At 40.4% G+C, this 15385-nt stretch overlaps 1 protein-coding gene and 1 long non-coding RNA gene across 2 annotated transcripts in view; both read right to left on the bottom strand.

The window, feature by feature from the left end:
* Nucleotides 1-766: 766 nt before the first annotated feature.
* Nucleotides 767-15385, bottom strand: part of LOC139080010 (uncharacterized) — a 34567-nt gene continuing 19948 nt past the window's right edge. The window contains exon 2 of the long non-coding RNA XR_011534110.1: nt 767-4006. This is a non-coding gene — a long non-coding RNA (uncharacterized lncRNA). The remainder of the gene's footprint in view (nt 4007-15385) is intronic.
* LOC103557234 (beta-defensin 15-like) lies at nt 7228-14585 on the bottom strand. The gene is made up of 2 exons (XM_008529646.2): nt 14430-14585; nt 7228-11934 (listed from the first exon to the last, which is right to left on the bottom strand). Exons 1-2 carry the CDS (start codon nt 14476-14478, stop codon nt 11789-11791), a joined length of 195 nt encoding a protein of 64 aa, XP_008527868.1. The 5' UTR covers nt 14479-14585; the 3' UTR covers nt 7228-11788.

Below are 15385 nucleotides of genomic sequence, written 5' to 3'. Positions count from 1 at the left end.
ACAAAAGCGCTTATGAAACAACCAAGGTCACCTGAACACTGGTTGACTCTTAAATTATAGTAAGGAGTTAGTGTTGATTTTTTCCAGGTGTGGTAATAGCACTGTGGTTACATTTTTTTAAAAGCAGTCTTTTACCTGATTTATATGTTCCAAAATATTTTCTGATGAAGTTTTATGGCATTTTGAGTATTCTTGGAGACAATCGTGGGGAGGCGCTTATCAAGTGATGAAACAAGATTAACCACATGTTGAAGCTGAGTGATGGCTACATGAAGGTTCATTTACTATTTTTTGCCAAAAGGACATAATGTAGCTTAACAGCTCCTAGGTGGCGCTGTGTACATCTAGTAAGAGCCATGTAACATTCGTGTCCTTCTTGTTTATTTTAGCAGCTATTGACATTCATTTCCTAAATCATTCTTTCCCTAGGTGTTTGCAAAATAGTTATATTCTCATTCTGTCACTTCTCTTTCGTTTATTAGCTGGACTCCTCTTTTAGAGAGAAGCTTTCCTCACAAACCATTTGGTTACCCTGAAACAGTTTGGACAGGAAAGGCAGATCAAATTTTTTACTACAGGACAAAGGCATCTGGTTGCATCCACCCACACCGCCCAGGGACAGGGCTGCTCTCTGCTGCCATCTGCTGGATAAGATCCCACACAGACATCTGCTTGGGTCAACCCACACCTTCTCATTACCTAGTAACACTTTTGTTTTTCCCCCGCGGAGGTCCGTGTTTTGAATGATAGTGTATGCCAAAAAAACTGCACTTAATATTGGTTTATTTTCCATTTTCATTGACAAAAGACGCATATAATTGCTGAGCAGAACTTCTGATGGGAAAAGAAAACTAATGTTATTGAGATGAGTTGGTATGTTGTTCACTTGGGTTTGTAGCTGATTAGATATATTTTTTGGTTCATCTTTTAAAGTGTTAAGCTCTCAGTTAACTCGCATTGCTATCCTCTCTTCTCACAATCAGAGAAGCTCGTCGGAAGCTCAGAAGCCTGAGGCCCGTATTCTGCTGCAGCCTCCTACATTGGCTCTGCGTGGAGTGAAAGCTCGGCAAATCCTCACTTAATAATTGGATTGATGGCTGCCACTGGGGATGTTCTAGGTGTGAGGCCTCAAGAAGGGAAGGCTCAGAGGTCCAGCTGTCGGCGACTCTGGGGATCAGGGTTTCAGTATCTCACAGGATTCAGTGAGTTGGCATTCCATTTATTCAAACAGCATGGAGAGATGTTGGAGCAAATTCCAGTTTTGAATTCCTCATTTTTACACTTCCTCTGGCAGCGAGCAGTCCCATAACCACATATCCTGCCTGCGTCAAGGACACTTCTCAGTACATAATGGAGTAAGTCAGTGTGGTTAATCGTTCCTGAGGACCAAGAGTCAAGACTTTGACAGCAGGATTTTGGGGGGAAAGAAGTGAAATTGACTAGAGAGAAGGCTGGGGAATCCTGGCACAACAGACACGTGGTAACGGTTCCCCGACACACCCACCCTCATCCACTTTCCTAGCTGATTGACCCAACCATCTGACTCTCCTCCAGCACAATTTACAAATATGTATATTAAAAGGTTCACATCACACCTAAAATCTCTCCAATACTTTGCTATTGCTTTCTGAATAAATCCAACCAAGCCCCTGACCGTGGTCTACAAAGCTATTGCGCTCTGACCCTGGACCACCTCTTCAGACTCATGCTGTTCCACGGGGCCCTCACTCTCCCCACCACAACTTCAACCTGAAGGTCACAATGTTGGGGAAATTAGCCCCTGTCCTCATTATGTGGTTCAGTGCCCCAGAGCTCTTGTCCTCCCTAGGCAATTTTTTAAAATTCTTTCTTTAATTTAATTTAATTTAATTTTAATTCTTTTTTAAGTCTTTCATAACACTATCCCAAGTTGTAGCTACATAAGTTTTTAGTATTTTGGTCTTTTCAGTTGAATTCTAAGTTCCCTGAGTGGGAGGACAATGTTTATGTCCCATGCTCACCATCATGTGCTCATTCACTACCAGGCACACACATGTGCTCAGTAATTACCTGTTGAGTCCATGATTGGATAGACAAGGATAGACTATGGCAGAGTGGATGTGAGGAGAGGAGAGGAGATAGAATCCTGAGCCTTTGACCCTTGGCCCAGAGCAGTAAGCAGGAGATGTAGGGTTAGTTACTAGAGGTCTCTGGGAGCGCTCAATGAGGCTGAAAGTAGCTATTTAAACCTGCAGCTGCCTGACGGGTCAAACTGGTTGCATCTTACATCCAGGAGAGCCCGGAAGCATGGTTGATGCTGGAGGGAAAAGTGGACGGTGGCTTGAAATAGCCTCCCTGGAGAACTTTGCCTGGGGTGGTTCTGTAGACAGGTGCCTCCTGCACTGGGCAGGAACAGGATTTGGGGATGGTGTCAGGAGAGCTCTGGGAAAGGAGGGTCTGATGTGCAAAGTCAAGGCTGCATGTGGTCCCCTTTAAGGAGGTGCGGGCTCAAGGTCCTTATCACACCTGTGCCCCAAGCCCTCTACCTCCCCTTCTGTCCATTTTCCACAGACCAGAAGGGGCAGCACAACTCAAACAGGTTGCTTATCCTTGGGCTGGGATTTCATCGTTTTCTTTGTCCTGGTAAAGAAAGCCTCCATTTCCAGTGCCTACGTGTGAGGGTTCCCTGATCAATATGTAGATGAGGATAAAAAGTCTATGCACAAAATAATGTACTTCGAAGAATACTGAAGACACTGATTGGTGGGATGTCCTCAGTACTGCGACCTCTATTCAAAACCACGCTCTGTGATTGGAGTCGAAGGCAATGAAGGAAGGAACGAGGTGAGCTGAAATATTCATTATGCTGAGTGAGTATGTGGAGACTGGGGATCAGATAAAGGATTTCTGACATGTTTGGAGCCACCTGTTTTACAGCCTGGAGTTAGAGGAAGAACCTTTGTGGGCTCATGGACAGTGAAACCTAGGGTAGAATCAAAATGAACCAGAAAGAGAGTACAGAACTTAAAATGCTGGACTGTCAGTTTCAAGCAAGCCCTCCTAGGCCATCTATTGAGAGATGGGAATTGAGGCCCAGAGAAGGAAAGTGACTCATCTGAGGTCACACAACAACTTAGTGTCAACACTGGGACCTAACCCCAGTTTTTGCATGTTGCAGTCTGAGGAAACAGAATGCAAAAGAGAGAACACGGTTTCTGAATTCAATCTACTCACTGAGTAATAAATACATTCCAGAGTAGACCACATTACACTGAGTCTCTTGCTACATCTCCATCTAACTTTGAAATTTCCTCAGCAGACTCCAAAGATACCTGATATTTTTGCTATTGATAAATTTATTTTTTACCTACTGAAATCACTGCATTCCTCTTAATTCTAATCCCCTGAGTTGATATGAAAAGGCGTTGTGCAATTGAGGAGGGTGAATAGGACCCCCCTCTGTGCAGATCAAAGCTGTTCAAAGAGAAGCCAATGGGGGCCATCAAGGGCAGAAGGCATCTATTTCCACAAAATCAAAATGAATAACTGCATACTCCTTCAATGCAATAAGTAAGGTTGGTGAAACCCCAATGACATCTAAGATCCCTACAGTTTTTGAGCTAGGAAGCCTTGCTGCTAGGAGGTATATATTAGGACAGACTTTTACTGAATTTTACTCATGGTCTTAATCAGGGCAAAGAGATTAAGAAGGTTGCTGAACTATGCAGGATGTTTATTCTTAGTCAAGTTTTTTCTTCACCTCTCATCTTCTGCAGCTGTACATATTTCTAGTAGAGTGACTTTTTAGCTGTAGGACCTCGGTAGAGGAGAAGAAAAATGGTCAAGAGCAGGGCAAGGATCTTCATGGTGCAAGGGCTGTTGAAGAGAAGCAGAAGCAGGTCTGCAGGAATTGTGACCACGCCAGAGAGGAGTAGCTCTGTTTATGGGTGGAGAGCTGCTCCTGATCACTGAAGCTCATCGAAAGCCAGCACACGTTGGTGAGCACTCACCAGACACAGCATAACACCTGTTAGAGACAACAGAAGTGTCAGTTAGATGGTGCTCAGGGTAGGGGGGTGGATTATTTTATGGAAAGGACCCTTTAGTAGGAGTTGTTAGTTAACTTAGCACAAGTCACTTCATTAATTCTGAAACAAGAATTGGATTAGATGATCTTTAAGATATTCTCTGATTCGGGTGAAGGGACTTTCAGTCTGTTTCAGTTCAATTGGTACAAAATTGCTCCAGGTAAATTTCAATCTGAGCTTCTCATTAAAGTAGTGGTGTAGGCAATTGAGGTAAAGCCATTATTCATGGGACCCCTCTGAAATGAAGACACAGAAGGAAATAAACATATCATTTCAAAGAGAAGACTGGCGTGGGACGTGGAGGTCATGAATGCCGAGGGATCTCAGCACATTTCTGGATCAGAAAACCTGTGTGATGAGGACAATAGGTATCTCCAAGGAGCAGATATCAAAAGGAATTAGAAGAGAAAGACATTTATTGTGGGAAATTCCTGTGGAGGGTGAAGGGGGAAGGAGTAAGATTGGGCAAGGAAAGTCTTCCACCACGTTGTGGGGCTGACACCTGTGAAAAGGTGGGCTTGAGGTGGGTGGAAAGAGCCTCAGACTGCAGTGCAAAACATCTCAGCATTACTGAAGGGGACCCCAGAGCAAAGGATGCCCTTGGAGGAGTCCTACATCGGCAGATATGGCACAAATCTGAATCAGCTCTGCGCTTATTCACTGACTGGAGGAAGCTGGGTAAAGAATGACCTTGGTGGGGTGCTGTGTCCTCACAGTAGACGAACCAGAGCCCCACAGTGTATGATCCAAGTGCTCTCCCAGCCTGTCACAGGTTGCCTTTAGTCATCCTTGTTGAAGAACCTCAGGACAAAAACAGCCTATATTCAAGATCGTCTACTTGATCAGGATTCTGAAGAAAACTGGAAACTTCTGATGATAATAAATAGAAAGTGGCTCTTCACAGAAATATATACAAAAGCATTTCAAATATAGGTGCTGAAAAACTGAGCTTCAAAAAAATATCCAACGTTGTCTTCTTGGGGGGAAAGAACAAAAAATATATTACTTTGCTGGGTCCCTAAGAAGTTTTTGAGACTTCTGGTTTTAGCTGCCCCTGAAAAATACCTGGAAGTCACCCCTCCCACCCTTAAAATAAGAAAAATGCTGAACAAACTAAAAGTCAATGGTGTTTCTTAGCCCCTTGAGAGAGCTGAGGTGACAGGGCAAACTGCCACCTCAAATTTGGAGAGACAGTTGCAGCTAAGATGTGGTTAACTGGAGCAGAAGCCTCTGGAGTCGTAAACTGATAGGAACACTTGTGGTAATTTTGCCAAATTGCCAGAGCCTGAGTGCGGACTAGCATGAGGGTGAGAAACTACTGAGTCCCAGGGACGAAGGGTACCCCACACTTTTCTGGGTTTAACTCCAGAAAACCCACCTGGTTCTCATGGTGAAGAGCCAAAAGGACCCCCTAGTGGCATGGTAAGAAGAAACAGAGTGTGAAATATGTCCATAGAATTCTCTATATCACGAGCTTACTCTCCTGGGAAAATGACTTTACCAGAGCCATGTCCCTCCTGGGGGAAGGGAGTTGCCCCTACTCCAGCCCCACCTTGCCTTCTTGTCTCAACTGATTGGGGGGAGAGTCTGATAAATACTTGTGAAGGTCTCAGTGCAGGGACACAGGCCAGGAAAAGACTGAGGTTTAATCCTAAGATTACAGGATGTTTCCTCTCCACCACACTTTACCACCATGCCAACAGGGCTCCAGTATAATAATAGTGGCTTATAACTAGAAAGAGCTGCAAACACAGAATCTATTTAAAATGAGCTTTTTTCAGAGAACTCAAAGACAAGTTGCACAAAAACAAGAACATCAGAGGAAACTGAAGCTTCTGACACCTACAGATACAGCAAACAGTACACACAGCCCAACTCCTAGCCAGATTAGCATCAAACCTCACACTAGAGGCATATTTACCCCAGTTCTTATTTACCTCAGTACACATCATGTCTGACTTTCAACAAAAAATTACAAACTGTGCTAAAGGCAAGAAAAAGCAAATTCTGAAAAAATAGACTCAGATATGGCAGAAATGTTTGAATCATAACTGTGAGTCTAAGAGAACTATGATTTGGATGCTAAAGGTTCAAATGGGACAGGTTGGCCAGATGCAACAAATGATTGGCGATGTAAGCAGAGAGAGGGACTCTAAGAAAGAATCAAAAGGCTGGGGGAGGGGGTCATGGTGAGTTATTGTTTAATGGGTGCATATTTTCAGTGTTGCAAGATGAAGAGTTCTGGAGATGAATGGCGGCAATGGTAGCACAATATGAATGTAATTAATACCACTGAACTGTATGCTTAAAATGATTAATATACTAAATTTTATGTTATGTGTACTTTATAACAATAAAAAAAATTGCAGAAAAAGAAGAAAATTCTAGAAATTAAAAGCATTATAACAGAAATGAAAAATGCCTTTGATGGGTAAATGAGCCACCTGGACACCGCTGAGGAAAGAATCAATGATCTTGAAGATATGTCAATGTAAACTTCCAAAACAAAAATGCAAAGATCAAAATACTAAAAAAGAAAGAAAGAAAGAAATAGAATATTAAATATCCAAGATCTGTGGGACAATTATAAAAGGTGTACACATGCTGAATGGGAAAGCCAGAAAGAGAAAAAAGAGACAAAGGAATAAAAGAAAAATTAAATCAATAATTGCTGAAAATTTTCCAAAATTAATGAAAATACCAAATCACAAATCTAGGAAGTTCTTAGAATGGCAAGCAGGGTAAATAAGAAAAAATCTGCACCTAGCTGTATCATATTTAAATTGGAGAAAACCGTTGACAAAGAGGAAATCTTGAAAGAAGCCAAAGGAAAATAAATCATCTTACTCACAGAAGAGCAAGGTGGAGAATCAAAGTGGAATCGGAAGCCATGTGAGCAAAAAGTGAGTAGAGTGGGATATTCAATGTGATGAAAGAAGAAATCACTAACTTAGAATTCTATACCCAGCAAAATTATCCTTCAAAAGTGAAGAGGAAATCTTCTGAGACAAGCAAAATCTGAGGGACCTTTTCACCAGTAGACAGGACCTTCAAGAAATGTTAGAAAGAAGGAAAATTATGTAGGTCAGAAATACAAATCTACCTAAAGAAAGGAAGAGTGTCCAGAAGAAATACATGAAGGTAAAGTAAGATCTTTCTTTTTCTTGTTCCTTTTTTTTTTTTTTTGAGGAAGATTAGACCTGAGCTGACACCCACTGCCAATCCTCCTCTTTTTGCTGAGGAAGACTGTCCCTGAGCTAACATCCATGCCCATCTTCCTTGACTATATATGTGGGATGCCTGCCACAGCATGGTTTGATAAGCGGTGTGTAGGTCTACACCCAGTATTGGAACCGGCAAACCCCAGGCCGCTGAAGTGGAGTGAGGGAACTTAACTGCTATGCCACTGGGCCAGCCCTCATGAAGATGTTTTGATGTGCGAGTTCTCATATACCTGGTACCCAGTTTCCCCTGTTCTTAACATATAGTAAGTTTGTAACAATTGATGATACATTATTGATAATTAAATATATTATCGCGAAATAAGTCCTAAGCTAATTAAAGTCTCTATTTAACTTCCTTAGTTTTTATCTAATGTCCTCTTTCTGTCCCAGAATCCCATCCAAGATACCATATTACATTTAGTTGTTATGTCTCCTTAGGCTCCTCTGGACTGTGACAGTTTCCCAAGACTTTCCTTTTCTTTCATGATCTTGACAATTTTGAGGACTACTGGTCAGGGAAGAACGTCCCTCAATTGGGATTTGTCCAATGCTTTTCTCATGACTGTATTGGGATTATGTGATTGGGGAAGGAAGACCGTCGAAGTGAAATTCCATTCTTGTCATATATTAAGAGCCCATCCTATCAACATACCTCCCCATGTTGATGTTGACCTTGGTCACCTGGTTGAGGTCATGTATGTCAGGCTTCTCCCCAGTAAAGTTCCTCTCTTTCTCCCTTTCTATACTGTCGTCTTTGGAAGGAAGGCACCATGCACTAGGTAATCTTTTCAGACTTATGGAGTAGGAAATTATGCCCCACTTCTTTGAGGGCATAGAATCTACATAAATTATTTAGAATTATTTTGCTGTCTCTTCTTCCCCATTTATTTACTTATTAAATCACTTATTTATGTCAGTATGGAGTCATATTTAATGATATTTATTTTAAAGTCTGGATGATAATCCAAAACTACTTAATTTTTTTTTTTTTGCTTAAATTAATCCGGCTTTGGTCATTAGGCACTCCTTCAGTTCACTCTTGTATCCCTTTGACCTGTACTCCTGCCACTTTTTGTCTGTTTGTTTTGAGTACTTTCTTATATTCTGACACTACAAGATGCTCTGAGTTTATCTTGTATATTTCATGCTCCAGTACCAGAATTAGCCATTTCTCCAAGGATCTTTGGCTCCTTTTATTTGAGAATCATATTAAATGCCAATATCTGGGTGCCAGGTGTGCTCATAGTTGGAGGGTCATTGCTTCCAGGCCATTTCAGACAATAGTGCAAGGAAGTATATATTTGTTTCATAACCTATATACACATCCAGATCTATAAATATTTGTATATGTAACCATCTATATCTATACTAAGCTAAACATGACTTCATATTGATGTCTCTAACTCTCATCCATCCCCACATGAATCATTCTACATTTCCTCTCTTTTCTGTAAACTCCCACTCCAATAGTCAGGAACCTGGCTTCCACCACCTACCATCCATTTACTCAGTAGTTCAATTCGAACATACATGTATAGCAGTGTCTGAATTGTTAAACGTCTCTTACACAGGACAGAACATTATCAATAGAGTGTAATATTGTGTACAGTTCTTTTGTCTTTAGACTTAGAGATGGCTCTCATTCCCAAAGTTAGTTGAGTCAGCCCTTTTCCCCCATCACCTTCAGTGAAGTTGCTTGTACATTTATAATACAGTTAGATTGTTTTGTCACATTCTCATTCCATCCTGGGGTAGCCCTGACTTCCTAACTTATTTCCCTTAATTTTCACAGTGAGACATAGTTCACTCTTTGTGCTGTAAATTTCTAAGAGTTTTAACAAAATCCATAGTATCATACAGGATAGTTTCACAGCCCTAACACATTCCCTGTTCTTCCACTCACCAAACCCTGGCAACCACTGATCTTTTTACTGTCTTGATAGTTTTTCCCTTTCCAGAATGCCACGGAACTGGAATCACACACTACGTAACTTTTCAGACTGGCTTCTTTCATGAATCGATATGAATTTAAGATTCATACACGTCTTTTTGTGGCATAATAGCTCATTTCTTTTTATCCCTAAATAATATTTCATTGTACGGATGAACCACAATTTCTTATCAGTCACTTATTGATGGACATCTTGGTTGATTCCAGTTTTTGGTGATTGTGAATAAATCTGCTATAAACATTTAGGTTAAGAGTTTGTGTGGACATAAGTTTTCAAATCAGTTAAATAAAATCTATGAACTGATGTTTGAGAAGGGTGCAAAAATTATTTACTAAAGAAAAGACAGCATTCTGAACAAATGCTGCTGAAGCAATTGGACATAGACAAAACAAAACCAGAAAACCTTGACCATCTCACAGGTTTTAGAAAAATTAACTCAAGATAGTTCATGGATTTAAATATAAATCTGAAACTATAAAACTTTTAGAAAAGAATATAGGAGAAAATCTTCAGCAGCTAGGGCTAAGCAAAAGTTCTTGAATCTAACTCAAAACTCATGATCCATAAAAAGAAAATAAATTGGATTCATATAAGTAAAAACAATTTCCCTGCAAAAGATCCTGTTAAGACTTCAAGAAGACAAGCTGTGGACTGGGAAAAAAAAATTTGGAAACCACATATCCAAGAAATGACTAACATGAGCACTATGTTAAAGATTCTCAAAACTTAAAGAGTTATAACAAAAAAACAATCCAATTATAAAAGGATCATGAGGCAGATATTTCACTGAAGGAGATGTAAAAATTGCCAATGAGCACATGGAAAGTTTTTCAACATTGTTAGCTTTCAGAGAAGTGCAAATTAAATTCCCAATGAGCTTTCAATACACACTTACCAAAATGGCAAAAATAAAAAGATAGTGATAATTACTTTTAGCCAATTCTGGCTAAAATGTGGATGAGCTGGATCACTCTTCCATTGTTGGTGGGAATGTGAAATGGTACAGCCACTCTGGAAAACAGTTTGGCATTCTCTTAAGAAAACTAAATTTGCAACTACCGTATGACCCAGAAATTTCACTCCTGGACATGTCTCTCAGTGTAATGAAAACTTCTACTTGCTCAAGAATCTATAAATGTAAATGTAATAGCTTTATTTGTAATAGCACCAAACTGGAAACAACCCAGATATCCTTCCGTAGGTGAATGGTTAAACAAACTGTGGTATATCTATATCATGGAATACTACTCAGCAATAAAAAGAAAAGAACTATTGATACATGCAACAACTTTGAAGAATAATCTCCAGGGAATTGAGTAAAAACCCAATCCCCGAAAGTTACAAACTGAATTATTCCATTTATACAACATTCCTAAAATGACAAAACTGTAAAAACAGAGAATAAATTAGTAGTACCTGAAGTTAAGGAGGAGGTTGGGGCTAGAAGGAGGAGAATGCGTCTCTAAGAGAGCAATATATGAGGTCTTTGTTGTGATAGAGATATCCTGTATCCGTGTCAGTATTGCATTATAGTTTTCCAAGATGCTGCTATTGGGGGAAATTGGGTAAAAGGTGTAGGAGATACCTCTGTATTATTTTTTTTACAATGGTATGTGACTCTACAATTGTCTCAAAACAGAAAAATGTCATCAAATGGGTCATTGATTCCAATAGGATTAAGTGCATTGTTCTTGAGGAATTAAGAGGGAGGTAAGGCAAGATTTATGACACAGCAGGGAACCAAGGCTGGGTTTTAAGCTTAGAGAATATGACAAGGAATCCTTACTTGATCTAGGTAACTTGACAGCTTAGAGTCAGAAGGTAATTTGGCAACTAGCTATTTCCTAGGAAAATAGTAGAAAGTCAATCTGGACCAGGATCCAGGTCACTGGAACTATTGACAATTATGGAGATATTATTTACAATTCCTCTTATGATCAGCAAATTTAATTCCAGAGGTTTGGATAATGAACAAATCCATAGGAAGTACTTTGCTGTCTCCAATCAAAGGCATGGAGTCAAGATGATTAATTTAGACAGGTGCATGACACGTCAAATTCCTTGATAAATAGATTACTTACCTATCCATTTATCATTATATAACTATCCTTGTAGATATATGTTCATTTTTTTACTATCCATTATCTATCTATCTATCTATCTATCTATCTATCTATCTATCTATCCTATCATCTATCTTTCTACCTCTCTCTTTCTCTCAACAGGTTGGTTAGGGCTGACAGCCTGAGGGCAAGCTACAGGTTTGTTGATTATAGTCTCTTCCAGTTCCTTTTTCAAGGAAATATCAGATGGATTTGGGGCAATTCCCTCACTAAAGCTTTACAAAAAAATAAAGCAGGAGGCAGGGTCCATCAAAGTTTACTACTCATGTTCCCTTCTAAGTGAAGAACTTGACAAATGGATAAAAGACAGTCACTTATTTTTATTGAAGTGTCTTCTTCCTGAAGAGGCCAGAGTAAAAGGAAGATGAAGCTGGATCGTTCCTGCTGCTCTGGGAAATCTAAGTCTTCAGTCTCAATCATTTTTATTTATTCTTCCAACACGGTTGGAGCGGCAGACAGCATTTCAAGGACTTCTGGCAGAGAGCAACAAGTTCTTCATTTTTCCGACAAGATTTCAAGCATCTCCCTCCAACATGGTAGCATTTCTCATCAAAAAATTCACTCCTGGCTATACAAGGGAAGGAGCCACCCAGATTAATTGTCTTCTCAGATATATCTAATTACCAGGTACAGTCATGTAACTAGTTAGTGGAGATTTCTTCATGAACTGTCACAGTGCCTTATCCTGCCAGTAGATGCGACAGCAGGGGAAATATTTTCTCTCTATTTTTCTGTCTTTTTATCATAGAGGATGAAAGACTAGGTAGAACAGATTTGACTTCCAGCATTTTGTATTAGGCTTTATGGGGGATTTGGGAAACAGAAGCTATTGTTCTTCTATCAAAATCTGTTGAGGTAATTACCAACTTCTTCCTGTAAACATCTCCAGAGTCAGTAACTTCCACACTGCACACTCAATGTGCTACTTGGTGAGAAAATAATAAGAACTGAGATTAGGGAGATGGCCCAAGACTGGAGTAACCAAGAATAGATGCGTAGAAAGAAAAAGGCGTACTGCAGTGGGTAGTAAAGAGATTGTTTAGAAAGGCTCAATCTGATTTCTCCTCCATGTTCCACTAAATGTATTCAAGAGCAGGAAGGGGGAGTGTATTGTGAGTCACTCTCCAAGTGTCATTCCACATAAAATACCAGGTTCTGGTCTTAGCACTTTATCAGTAGCAATCATAAGAGCAGCTGGCTTCAGGTCAAGGACAGACAGCATATCAGAATCAATATTTTAGAGTTGACTGCTTTGGGTATATGTAATGAAAGTGTCAGATGGACACAAACTGCAATTAATGTCAGCATATAAAGGTGCCTAATTCGTATATATGTAAAACCAAAACCAGATGGATTAGTGCCAGTACGTGCACTAATTATATCTAGCATCAGTGTGTAAGTTCATTAGTGTAAATACCCCAATATTTCAGAGCTCAATGAACTGTGGCTCCCACTGCAGGGGTCTATACTCTCTCGGCCCTCCTAATATTGTAAGACTATCTCAGGCTGGAGGTACTGGATCTCACTCTGAAGAGTCCTTCTGTTGGATCCATTTCACAGGGATGGCCCAAAAAGAGAAACCTCTGAAAAGATAAAGACCATTATGCCTACAAGGCTTCTAATGGATCATTACAGAGACCCATCCAGAGCTTAATGTAACTCGTGTGTCTGTGTGTGTGTGTACATATGGCACATTAATAGGTTTATATTAATAAGCACATTTCATTTGGTTGTGTTAGATAGATTTATATTATATAACTTTGCAGTTTGTTCTAATTATATAACAAGTATGAGTGAGTGATCTGAGAAGGATAACTTGGTCAGCTTCCAATCTGCACATCAAAGCCAGTGGAATGAATGACTCCTCACAAGCCCTAGATTCCCATATACTTGGCACAGTATCTACTCACACAGTCTTATTGCAAAACAGACCAGAGACATGCAGAGCTAGCATGAAAATTCTGACCATCACACAGGGGGTATAACTAGCATCTGGCACAAATTTGGGCTCCTTGTGGATTATAGAAAGTCCTTTCTTCAGCTTCCTGGGATCTGGGATGAGTCTAGTCTCAGACTTTAATTTTGGAGAAGATCCAACTGAAGCCATCAGAGGTTCCCAGGAGCAGGAGAGAGTGACAAGAGTTCTGATATGGGAAGAACACCTCCCCTCACTGTGACAAGACAGATTTGGACTCCATTCATGCCTCACTCCTGCTTCTCTGTATGACCTTGAGAAGCTACTTAGCCCAACTGAAGGGGCGAATTTCTGCATCTTTAAAATATATATAAAGGGACGCCCAAACCAAAAGAGTTGCTTTGAATATCACTAAATTAGAGATAGGACTCAGTGCTTTCTAGGCATTGGCATTGGAAAACTAAAGGCATTTCATTATATGGAGTATTTGTAGCATCATACAGCATTATAATATGGGATTAAGGAATGGCAGCTTAAGTTCTCCTATTTTATGTAATTCCATGACCGGCATGAATACACAATGTCTGTAAGCTTCATTCCTTTTGTGGTCCCTTTCTTCCTTTCTCTTTCTCTCTTCCTTACCTGTCTTAATTTCTATCACATCTATTTGTTAAAAGATAAACTACCCTTGCTTTTTTTTTTTTAGTTTTTGAAACTCTTTTTTTTACTATTTTTTAAATTTATTTACGCATGTACTTCATAATATATTTCAAATTCTGTGTAGATTACATCATGTTCACCATCCGAAAACTATAATTAGTTTTCAGGTACTCTTGCTTTTAATTCTTTCTCCATTTCTTTTTTTCTTTCATGAGCATGAGACTGGGGACCAAAAGGCATCTTTTCTGGCATATCTTAATTCTTTAAATCTGTGACACCCCATCCTAGATAATAATGAAAAATGCAAAGGCTTTACAGAACAGGCATTAGAGGAAAGTTGCCTGCTGCAGCAAATGTTTCCCTGCAGGGATACTGGCCAAGGGAACCTTTCCTTTCTAGAGTTGATCACATCCAGGTGCTCACTGAGGCAGACCCTCTCTCTGGGCCACCACCTCCACTAACCTTCCCTGCAAAGGAGTTCATTTTACCTGGACCCAGAAAGAAGAGAACAGCAAAGAGAAAGAGGAACGTCCTCATGACTTGCAGGGTCTTGAGAGATCAGCACAGAATCCATGAGAAAACAACAGCAAACACCCAAATTTATACATTTCTCCAGACCGAATAGCATCTTGATCAGTGAGGCATGTCAGAAATGAAGATGTCTCCGTGCTCTGCTGAGTAGAGCCCACACACCTCAGTGGGTGTCACTCACTTTACAGCTCATCATTTTTCTGATACTGGGAAGTTCCCAAGAAGGGAAATGGAGATGAAGGGAGGATAGCCTAGGGTGTACATTGATGACCAAGAGTAGACACATGAGCCACAAGCAGGAAAGGTTTGGAATCTGGTGATTTGGATTCATAATCCTGACCATGCTCCTTAACTCAGTTTACTCAGGCTACTCTAACAGCACACACAAGAACACAGAACCGTCAACAGAGGGAGAGAGGGCCCAGACTTTTGGCGTAGTGGGTAAGTTTGCGAGCTCTGCTTCAGCAGTCTATGTTTCACGGGATCAGATCCCGGGCACAGACCTACACACCACTCATCAAGCCACGCTGTGGCAGGTGCCTCACACATAAAGTAAAGAAAGATGAGCACAGATGTTAGCTCAGGGCCACTTTTCCTCACAAAAAGAGGAAGACTGGTGGTTGATGTTAGCTCCCGGCTAATCATCCTCAAAAACAGAAATAGAGGCAGAGAGAAAGCACGAGTAAGACAGAGAGAAAGGCAAAGTTGGATGAGTGAGATTGGAAAAAATACAGATGTGAGGGGGTGGCAATAGAAAGAGACAGACCACTCAAGAGAGACTGAAATGAAAAATACTCGGGTACACATTAAGGTTTTTCTTTGCTGACCAAATGGATATGATTTGCAATGAATCTGCAGGCGGATGTCTGGAGCTGCCATGTCTCCTAGCGGAGAGGCACATGTCAAAAGAGCC

This window comes from Equus przewalskii, chromosome 28, assembly GCF_037783145.1.
Source record: "Equus przewalskii isolate Varuska chromosome 28, EquPr2, whole genome shotgun sequence".
Taxonomy (NCBI): Eukaryota; Metazoa; Chordata; class Mammalia; order Perissodactyla; family Equidae; genus Equus; species Equus przewalskii.
This window is presented reverse-complemented; position numbering and strand designations above follow the sequence as displayed.

Bases quoted from the DNA above. Each gene is read 5' to 3' on its own strand.
- LOC103557234 (XM_008529646.2), bottom strand. From the start codon at position 14,478: ATGAGGACGTTCCTCTTTCTCTTTGCTGTTCTCTTCTTTCTGGGTCCA. The intron at 11,935-14,429 runs GTAAAATGAACT...TCCCTTGTATAG, and splicing joins TCTCTTCTTTCTGGGTCCAG to CCAGGAGTGAATTTTTTGAT.